Raw genomic sequence first — 11,357 nt, forward strand, 5'->3', positions numbered from 1 at the left:
GCACTCTACGCACTAGAAACAAAAATCTATATATTAACACTCTAATGGAGTTATCCGCACCTTAATTATTAACAAATTTTAATCATAGTTTATTATATTAACTTTATTTATAGCAAATTATTCGTATAAATTAAGATAAAAGATTGGTTTGGTTCCCACTGCTTCGTAGTTGCATAGTTAATATTGGGAAGCTAATATCATAAAAAAAAATGACATATGAAGTTGTTAAGTAACAAAGTAAGCTGAATTGTTGTTATTAAATTCATTGGGTCATAACCTCATAAATAACCTTTCACAGATGGCTTTTTGAAGACGGAATATTCTTTGAGTTAGGCCATAGTTGGGTCGGGTGATAGAGAAATATTTAGTTATTTACTGGTGAAAGAATGATTGACTGAATAATTCAGTGGAAGTAGATGGTACTAAATGGAGGCTACTGTCTTCTCTTATTTGCATGATTATGATACCATGCATGCTTTTCTAATGCTAGAAGTCTGTGGCCAGTATGCACATATCATAATAACTGCAATTTAGGTATTTGTGTGTGTCAATCGGTGTTGCTGCACACTTCTCCTCAAGCAAATGTGAGTAATTGTATCACATGGTGGCTTCTTATTCAAATTTGTATGGGAGTATGTTGGAAGCTTTTTCGGTTCTTATTAATAATATTTGTGGCTATCTAATATTAGGTATCTAATACTGCTCTGGTTTGTTAATTGTGACATTGTATAAGCAATGCATGGAAGTTTAATCATACTCCGAAGAGCAAGCTGAACTTGGCAACTTGTACTATATGTGTTTACTTTTTTATATAACTCATTTTGCATACACATACATGTATTAACCTACCAACCTTCCTGATTCACCTTGCATGTTTTGTAAGTTGAGGTGGGTCAATAATAAAATAGGATTGATTGACCTATCAAATCAATTTTCTATTTTTTCTTATCTTCAATTTTCTAATTAAAGATTTTTAATTAAAGTTAATCACTTATACACTGCCAGTGTAAAGTTTTTTTACATTGATAACTAGTTATATCTCTTAATTATGTCATGTCACTGTAAACACATTTACTTTTAACAGTGACGTGACACAATTAAGAGATATAATTGATTGTCAGTATAAATTTTTTTTACACTGACAGTATTTAAGTAATTAACTCTTTTAATTAAAGACGCCGATCGACTTAAATTCAATTTCCAATATTTCTCGATGTGAACCCTCATTCACATTCTTATTTATATTTTTGTTTTTTTTATTTTATAATTTGTGTTATTTTTTATATCCAACCCCTTACACAAAATATATATATATATATATATATATATATATATATATATATATATATATTTGTGGTTGGGCATATATATTCGACCTACTTTAAAAAATTGGTCAACTTCTTCTCTTGTCTTAGTTTTTTTTTTTTTTTTACACCTTTAGTTTAAAGTGAAACTTCAGATTGAAAAAAGGTAAGAATAAGTGATGAATAACAACACAGTCAATTAAAATAAAAAATAAAAAATTTATATAGATGAGGTTAATTAGTTTAAGAGATTATAATAAGTGTGAAAATGAAAATGTAAACGTACTTCATTAATAAACTAAATTTAAAATTTAATAAAAAAATGGCTGTGAGAAAATAATAACAAGTTGTCAATGTCAGTATAAGCCAAATGGAGAATCGTTAAACCCACCCATAATTAAGATTAAGTTATATGGACAAAATTTTAATATTGTATATTAAGTGTTTTTGGTATTCTTTTTAATTAAAATTAGAGCTAGTCTTATAATCTTTGGTTTATATTCTTAAGTTTAAGAACTTAAAAATAAATTTTAATTGAAGATGCCCCAAGACATTCTTTCTGACACAGTCTTTATTATTATTAATTAAAATTTATTAAAAGTTAAAAAGTTAGAAGTGAAAAAACATTTTCTGTTGGTCAACTAGAGATGAAAACCTACTAGAAGTGAAATTTATTGAATAAGTGAGAATCACAAATTTTATGACTTCCCGATAATGTGTTTAAAAAGTACGTTAGAAATTGAGTTATGGATATTCTCTTAATGATCAACTAACCTATGTATAGTTGTAAACAACGTAATTAATAAGGATATTATCAGATAAAATTATATTTTATCAAGAGAAAATAAATTATTTTGTTAAGATATATGGATTAAACTACTTCGGTTGAATAGTAACAAATGCCCCCGAGTTTATATTGAGGACTAAGCTGAGTAAAATGAAATGCTTCTTCAAACTCAAACCAACAGCTAAAAGCAAAGATGAAATATACATGGAAATTAGTGCAAGAGTTGAAGCCTTCCCTGTTGATGGTGCTAGCGCAGGTTGCATATGCTTCTGCAAACGTGCTTTACAAGCTCGCCATAAATGATGGAATGAGCATTATGGTTGTCACTGCCTACCGTCACATTTTTGGAGCTGCTTTCTCTCTTTCTCTTGCTCTTATTTTCGAAAGGTGCATATCCACAACCCCGTAACTTCTTTTGTTTAATTTCTAAAATTTATATTTGTCATTTTTTTTAATTTATTTTTATATTTTTATGAAAGCAGAAAGAACATGCCAAAGTTGACATGGAGGGTGCTTTCGATGTCATTTTTTTGCGGCCTATTTGGGTATGCATGGTTGATGCAATTAAAACTCATTTTCTTTTAATATCTTTCTCTTTTCCCGTTTTGTTTGGCATGTCAATTGCTAAATTGAAATCAAAGTTATTAATTAAAGTGATTAGCAAAATTAATATTACATTACATGTAATAATATGAACAGAGGGAGTTTAGCGCAAAACCTTTATTTCATTGGCTTGGCTTGGGTATCAGCGACATTTGCTACATCCGTTTATAATCTCGTTCCTGTGATCACTTTTATCTTCTCCGTTTTGTGCGGGTACGTAGTTACCAGTCTCTACCATATCGCCGTATATTAATTTATGACTTTTTTTTTCCTATTATAGAAAGATTATTCATCAATAACTTGCATAATTGCATCAAGTACTTCTTTAATCTTTTTTGTAGCTTCGAGATGTTAAATTTGCGAACCGCAGCTGCGAGGGTTAAGGTTTTGGGATCGATAATAGGAATTAGTGGGTCAATGCTGCTCACGTTTTTCAAAGGGGGAGAAATAAACATTTGGACGTTTCACATTAATCTTTTGCACAAAAATCAAAATGGTCACATAGCAACACTGCATGCTGATCACTCTGGAAGAAAATGGCTAGGTGTTTTATGTGGTCTTGCAAGTGGCTTCAGTTTTTCATCATGGCTCATCATTCAGGTAGGCTTAATGTTGTTTTACTTTATCTCATGGTACATAACATATATAAATAATGTGTGAATTACGGTTTTGACTTTTGAAATTTTCTTTGATGGTTGATCACTATATGGTACAGACTAAGATGAGTAAAGAGTATCCAAGCCTAAGGCATCATTCAAGTACAGCGTTGATGACCTTAATGGCGGCAATACAAGCCACCGTCTTTGCCCTATGTGTAGAGAAGGATTGGAGTCAATGGAAGTTGGGTTGGAGTATTAGGCTTCTAACTGCAGCTTTTTCGGTATATATATGCTAATTTCATAATTAATATTGGATGGTGAATTAGTATAACCAATATATGATTAATTATTAAGAAACTCAAATGTTGTGGCAGGGAATTGTGGTCTCTGGATTAGTGGTTATTGTCACTACTTGGTGTGTACGGCTGAGAGGTCCATTGTATGCATCTGTTTTCAACCCTCTCTCACTTGTGATAGTGGCTATTTTTTCTCCCTTGGTGTTGGATGAAAACCTATATGTAGGAAGGTATATATACACTAGGACCATTTTATTTTATTTAAAAGTTGATATCAATGTATGATTACTGGCGAGAAATATTTTGTGCACCATTTAATTGACATGATTTTTTAAACCCTTGTGAAAGAAAAAAATGTGGGTAGCTAGCTTTATAGATTATCTGATTATCATGTTGAAATTATGATTTGGTTTTTTGAAAAATGTTCAGTTTAATTGGAGCGTTGCTAATTGTGTGTGGCTTGTACATGGTGCTGTGGGGTAAAAGCAAAGAAATGAGATTGGAGTCATCAGAAAAAGAGAATTTTGAAGCGACTGCGGCTGTTGTCATTACGACACTGGATCATGACAATAGTGACTACGGCAACAATAGCCACACAATAAGTAGCTAGTAACACCAATCACACTGTTACAATATGGTTTCACGATGAATCATCGTGGAGTGGACATGATTCACTGAACAGCAGGGACAATAACGTGAAAGAAGACATCTATATATGTATCTCATGATAGTCTCAGGACCTAAAGAATGTTGAAGTGGTAATTAATTGGGATGCGTTGACGATGGTACATGAATTAGGATGTCTACGTTTAATTACAACAAAACTCAAACAACTGCTCCTTCGTCTCAAATTAACAAATTATCTGTGTTTTAGAATTTGAAAACTTAAGTGAAAACTGCGAACTATATTATTTTATCCATATTTCATCAATAAGCAAATCCAATTCGAAAATTAGGTTCCTTGAAATGTTTTCTCTTAATAATTTTGGATACTCATCATCTCCCTTGATCTCTCAAGCGTTTAAAGTTAATCTTCAGCACACACTCAAATTCCTTAAAATAAATGTCTAACCACATGGTTTGAAAAGTGATCCAATTGCCACTATTTATTTTGAATACATATGCAAAAATCGTAGTCTTTTCTTTTGATTGAAATGGGTCAGAAGTACAATATTACCTCTTTTTTAATTATAAATAACTTAAGATCAAGAAAAGTAATTAATATAATTATTTTTAATTAATTTTTATCATAAATTCAAATTTTATTCTAATTATACATTTTAAATAGTTGTTATATTTAATATTGTTTTATAAGTGAATGCATAAAAAATAAAGTTAATAATAAATGAAGGATATGAAAGTAATTTAATCTTTAGTAACTTTAAAATATAATAACTGTTGTTTATAATTAAGGTTAAAAAATTTAATTTATTGTTTATAATTAAAAATTATGATAAGATAAATAATGAAAGGGATAAGAAAAGTACTTAAAACATAATGCATCTTCCATGTACTTGTCCTTAACCCTCACAGCGCTAGTTTGTAATTTTTGAATATCGAACATTTCGTTGACAGCTTAATCGATAATTTAGACGGAAGATAATATCAATCGTTTTGAACCTAATGACTTGAAATTTGAATCTGGAAGAACACAAGAAACTACGAGAACACATTAGTATTATGGCATGGGCTCGTTACTTCTTCTTACTATCATTGAACATGAAAAGGCTCCAAGTGTTACAGTAGAATATAAGCATTAAAGTAAATAAAATGGAGTGAATATAAGCATATATATAAATAATGATATGGTGAGGGAAGTTCAAGTGTTATTCTGACCCATAATGTAGTTACTCGATAAAATACTGCACATTTTTGCTTTAGGGGATCTACACTCATGTTTATTGATGAACAAATTGCAATAACTCTTACATTTTGTAGCTGCGAAAAGTTAAATGTGCGAACCGCGACTGGGAAAGCTAAGGTGTTGCGGCTCAATGCTGGTGTCATTTTTGAAAGGAGTAGAAATTAATATATTTGGAAGAATATTCACATTAATCTTTTACATAAAAATCATAATAGTCAGCAACTCAGCATGATGTCTCCAAAAGATGGATAGGTGTTTTGTGTGGCATTGCAAGTTGCTTCAGCTTTTCAATAAGGCTCATCATTCAGGAAAGTTTTTCGTTGTTTTTAAAATAAATTATACTATATATACTCTCAAAATTTCGTGAGATCAACAGATCAATCCTCTACTTTTATCACTCTTTCCCAACTTCCATTAATTATTTTAAAAGGTATAACACACACTCTTACAATTTACATTAACTCCCTTAATATAAAAGATATGTTGGTATAAATGTTAAAAAAATTGAAATTATTTTAGCAATTTCACGAAATCTTAGAAAGTGCTTGTTGAATTTACTCTTGTTTTCACCGGTGCACATGTTACATTTATCATATATGTGTATTTAGTGAGACTTGAGTTATAATCACTAAGGTTTGTTTAATGGTAGGATGGAGAATGGTTGAAATAGTTAGAAATATGAGAACTTATTAGGTTCAATCTTCATTATAATTACCATCTTTACAATCTTTCCTATCTTTGTAATAAAAAAAATAATAAAAAAAAGTGAAACTTGAGTTATAGGATATTTTTGTTGTTATATGCATGCAACAGGCTAATTAAGGTGAGTGAGGAATATCCAAGGCATCACCCAAGTGCAGCGCTGATGACATTAATGGCGGCAATAGAAGCCACAATCTTTGCCATTTGTGTTGAGAAAGGTTGGAGTCAATGGAGATTAGGTTCGAGTATTAGGCTTGTCATCGCAGTGTACTTTATGCGGTATGCTAATTTCATAATTAATGTTGAATGGTGAACTAATTATATTATACGGAATAGCAAAATAAAGATAATTCGTGCTTCGTAAATATTATGTGTGTGAAAATTATTAAACTCTAATGGGGTTACAGTTTATTAAAGAAAAAACTGTTTTAAATAAATAATTTTTATTTATTTAAATTGAAAAAATAAATTATTAAATTATATTGCACCAAAAGAGAATGTATGACTATTAAAATAAATAAAAGATATTTTTTAAAAAAATTATGTACATGTGTGTGTATATTTTTATAATTATCTATCAATTTGAATTAATGAAACGAAATATTAAAAATTACAGATTTGAACTATGTATTAAAAAAATTAATTCAACAATTACATCATTAAATTTTAATGTTTAACATGAGTTACTGAATGGAGTAAGCCTAAATAGATTTACTTTTGGAGTAAATAAATTCCTCCTTATATATGTATGTATATCTATCTTAACTTATTCTACTCAATGACTCATATTCTACATCAAAATTTAACAATTCAATCATTGTATTAAAAATTTTTAATATATAGATCAAATCTGCAAAAAAAAACTTAAAAGTTTGAAAACTATTTGATATTCCGCCGTTTCTTTAATTCAAATCAATGTATAAAATATTTTTATGATTATTCATCAATTTGAATTAATGAAATGAAATATCAAATAAGTTTTAATTTTTAAAACTTTACAGACTTTTAATTCAATGATTAGATCTTGAAATTTACATAAAACATAAGTTATTAAGTGTATTAAGTCTAGGTAGACTTACTCTTACTCTTGGAGTAAGTGGATCTTTTCTCTCTCTATATATAGAGAGAGGAGGGATCCACTTACTCAAAAAATAAGTCTACCTAGGGTTTGCAATGAATTAAAAAAATTTGATGCATAGATTAAGTTTGCAATTTAAAAAAAAGTTAAAAATCATTTGATACTTTGATATATAAATTCAATAAAATATATAAAATATTTTTATAATTATTCGTCAATTTGAATTAATAAAATGGGGTATCAAATAATTTTTAAATTTTTTAAAAATTTATAGACCGAATTTATATATTAAAAAATTTTAATTCAACAATTAAATCTTTAAAATTTGATATAAAATATGAATTATTGATTGATATAATTCTAGGTAGACTTGCTCTTAAAACTAAATGGATTTCTATCCCCACTCTATATATATAGGCATGATGTAGCTAGTTCATTTAAATTAAATATGGAACAATATCAGTGAGAGTAAATTGCAACAAATAAGTCTTTGACACTAAATATTTTATTTGCATAATTATTTGAAAAATAATATTCATACAATATTATTTATGTATCCATCCCTCAGACTCACATGATTTATTATATTTATTAATGATGGAAAGATACACAAAAAAACTATTATACACATTGTTGTATAAATAAATTGTTTTACATATATCATTACTCTCTTGTAATATCACTAGTGCAAATAGAACTTTTTACAACACAAATTTTATGTTAAATCTAATCTACATGTTATACAAAGTGATGTGGTTATAAAACTATAAATATACAAAACATTTTATGTTAGTTGTTTCACTCAACATAAAAAGTATTTTCTATATCCAAATGAATCAACACTTGTTATAAAATGTATTGGAATGTGCTAACTTTTAAGTTAATCGATCTTAACTATTATATGTTGAATGTAATAAAATTTTTCATAGAATATTTTTTAATTAACAAGATGTTTTCTACGGCTAAATCAAAACATAAAAAAAAAAAATAAATAAAGCTTTTTAATATATAAGCCGTGAGTGTCCAAATGAATTATGCATCGTTGACTTTGTTCCTCACGAGCCTGCGTTTTCATCTCCCTTGTACGGTAGAGTGCTTGGCTTTTTGAAACATGAATGTTCATTGTTCAGTGTAATTAGAGTTGTGTTAATTGTGTGTGGTCTGTATTAGAGCTGTGCTGTGGGGTAAGAGCAAAGAAATGAAAGCGGCAACTCTTGAGGTTATTGGAGTGCCTGAGGTTGTTATCGTGCCTATCACAGATAGTAAATAGTAAGAGCAACATTGAAATTAAACAAAGGCTCGTGATGAATCCTCCAAAAAAGAGCATCAACTGAATGACATTGGCAATAACGGGAAAGAATTGAATAGACATACAATGGACTCATGTATGGGTGGTTATGGATGGTAGAATTTACATCCTCTTCGGCCAACTTTTTTCTCAAGCCAATATCATGCAAAATCTCAACCTCTAATTCATCATTACATAGCTTCAAGTTGAAGAGAGAAGATAATGTATGGACTTGATTTGTGTTGGAAAGAAAAATTTGATGTAGGCTGCATTGGATCCTTCTTTTTAGATGATATAGGATTAAGATAGACTATAGATTTTAAAATAAAGAAAAGTAATGGAAAACAAAAAATAATTTGTAGATACTCTAAATGATATCCAACAATTGGAGAGAAAAAAAAGTATAATAAGTGATAAAATGTGGAAAAAAAAATAATAAAGAAAATGAACAGGGTTTCTGGGGACATACAAATGTAACTATCTTCCTGTTAGATAGCTCTTGAGCAATTTTGAAAATTTTACTTTTTTTTTTCTAAGTATGTTATCAATTTGAATATTTAAATCATCAAATCATATTTATTATAATATTTTAATTAATGCTATTGTTTATTTAATAAAATAAGTAGGAAAATCATTTATTTTTGAGTAGGAGAAAGAAAAATCCAACATACATAGCATTTACCTAAATTCAATTTGTCTTAAGACATCTGTATGTGTTAATTTAAAACTCTATTGTCATCCAAACAAGTGACATTAATTTATAATATAAAAAAAATTGAATTTTGAGTGTTAATGAATATATAAGGTTATATTTTTGTACTATGTTTATAATAATTTAAATTTAATTCATTTTATATTTAAATTAATTGTGTTAATTTTGGGAAAACATTTATCATGTGAATTACATGATTCATAATAATTACAATGACGACGTTCAAAATTTCATGTGACAATTATACAAAATGTTGAATTTTATATAATTCAGAAAATAATAAAAATATAAAATTATTTTAAATTAAAAATATTTTAATTTCATGTGCAAAAAAAGACATTAAAAATAATCGCATGGTCATATCACACCCTGCACAATTTTCCAACAATTGTATGATGGAATTTGCATGTATAACTGCTGCTTCTATACAAGAATTTTAGTCCACAATTTTCCTTTGCATGGTAGACTTAAAGTGTGTTTGCTTAAAGTATATTTGGATAAAAGTTGAATTTAATTTACTTATTTTTAGTTTAAAATAATAATTTTATTATTTTTGAAATTTTCATATTAAAAAGTGAAAACACACATTCTAATATTTGATACTAATATTTTGACACGGGATAGCGAAACACATCTATTCTGATAGGAACATGTCGTTTGGTCTCTTGGATTCCATATTGAGCTGCCATTGTTGTAGGTACAAATAATTTCCTAACTTTACGATTCTGTATACTTAATTTTATTAATCTCCTATATCTTTCGCTCTACTTTAGTCTTTCATCAATATATTTAAATTGTATTTCAATAGTTTCTTTAAAGAAATTTGTCAATAATTAAAATTACCTTATATTTTAATATAAATTATTTATTATATATATATATATCAAATTTTTATTTATTATAAATTTTATTATATTATAATTTATACATTCAATATATTATTTATTAAGAATTTTAACCATATTTCAGTTAAAAAAAATTAAAATTATATTCAAATAAACTTTTATATTGTATAATACACAAACTAAAATATCAACATTATGTTAGTGTGAGTAGAAAAAAGTTTAGATCTCTTAAAAACAAAGGAAAAGTAATTAGGAAGAAAATTTTCACTAACAATGATCAATCCCATTTTTTAACCAAAATTTAGTCATTTGCAAAGTTCAAATGCTTTGCAATTAATGGTGAGCTAGACCTTGCTCATCACTAATCCAATAGTTAGCCTAGGTTGATTCGAATATGTTCAAGTTTTGAAATTAGGTTAAATGTTGTTTTATAAGAGTTTGGATTATGATTTGAGTCATTCTAATCCAGTTTAGTTTCCTACAATTTCTTTAGAAAAATATAAATTTTTAAAAATTATATATTAAAAATATTCAAAAATAATATTTTGTTAATTTAACATGGTATTACAAAATAAAATATAGCTTAATTTAATTTTTATACTTATTTTATTCTACAAATTAATCATAAATATTATCAATATTATAATAGTGATATATTATGTTAAAACGTAGGGACAATCCTATCGATTTCGTCTCGTACATTATAAATTTTGATCAAAATATTGGATTATGTTCTAATAAATGACTTGAGCAAATTTTCTGATTCAGCAGAAGATAAAAATAAATTCATTAATTTCTTGTTAACCTTGTAACCATAATAAAATATTAGTTAATATTAAAATTAAAATATAATATAATAAACTTTTAAAATATACTAGTATAGTTTAACATGCATGGATAAGTTGCAAATTATCCTTCAGAAAGCAGGACCAACGATGAAACAACAGAAAAGATAGATATTGGTAGAATGCAATGTATACTCTCTTTTTACTCCCTCTCGTGTCTGACCTTTCTCTTTCTGTCTCAAACTCCATAACTTTTCGTGTTTTTTAATGTCTGTGGATGTGCTTTGCATACCAGTCTATTTATTTTTAGGTCAAGATTCCTCGTTTTCCAGTTTGCTTTATATATCAATTGGGAGATTATGTGTCTTCTTTAACAAGGAAATTATGCGATTATAAGTACTCCCACCATTTTTTAAAGATTAAATTATTCATTTACTATAATTAAGAAAAATTAGTTAATTTAATTAATAGTATTAAATTTATATTTTTAAATA

General features: G+C 27.6%; 1 protein-coding gene across 2 annotated transcripts; it reads left to right on the top strand.

Moving 5' to 3' along the window:
• Positions 1-2,178: 2,178 nt before the first annotated feature.
• On the top strand, positions 2,179-4,832 carry LOC109818652 (WAT1-related protein At1g25270). 2 transcript variants are annotated; one of them, XM_029268899.2, is made up of 7 exons: positions 2,179-2,478; positions 2,574-2,636; positions 2,791-2,907; positions 3,036-3,294; positions 3,410-3,574; positions 3,668-3,819; positions 4,076-4,832. In XM_029268899.2, the coding sequence occupies exons 1-7, from the start codon at positions 2,285-2,287 to the stop codon at positions 4,197-4,199; spliced, it is 1,074 nt and encodes a 357-aa protein (XP_029124732.1). In that variant the 5' UTR covers positions 2,179-2,284; the 3' UTR covers positions 4,200-4,832. The 2 variants fall into 2 exon arrangements, with proteins under 2 accessions (XP_029124732.1, XP_020239770.1); XM_020384181.3 differs by having other exon boundaries at positions 2,190-2,478; positions 4,019-4,815.
• The last annotated feature ends 6,525 nt before the right edge of the window (positions 4,833-11,357 follow it).

The sequence above is a fragment of the Cajanus cajan genome, chromosome 2 (assembly GCF_000230855.2).
Source record: "Cajanus cajan strain Asha chromosome 2, NIPB_CcT2T_4, whole genome shotgun sequence".
NCBI classification, from domain to species: domain Eukaryota; kingdom Viridiplantae; phylum Streptophyta; class Magnoliopsida; order Fabales; family Fabaceae; genus Cajanus; species Cajanus cajan.

Excerpts from the sequence above, each read along its gene's own strand:
- LOC109818652 (XM_020384181.3), top strand. The coding sequence starts at position 2,285 with ATGAAATATACATGGAAATTAGTGCAAGAGTTGAAGCCTTCCCTGTTG. Across the intron at positions 2,637-2,790 it reads TTTTTTTGCGGCCTATTTGG|AGGGAGTTTAGCGCAAAACC; the intron begins GTATGCATGGTT and ends TAATATGAACAG. Across the intron at positions 3,575-3,667 it reads TTCTAACTGCAGCTTTTTCG|GGAATTGTGGTCTCTGGATT; the intron begins GTATATATATGC and ends ATGTTGTGGCAG.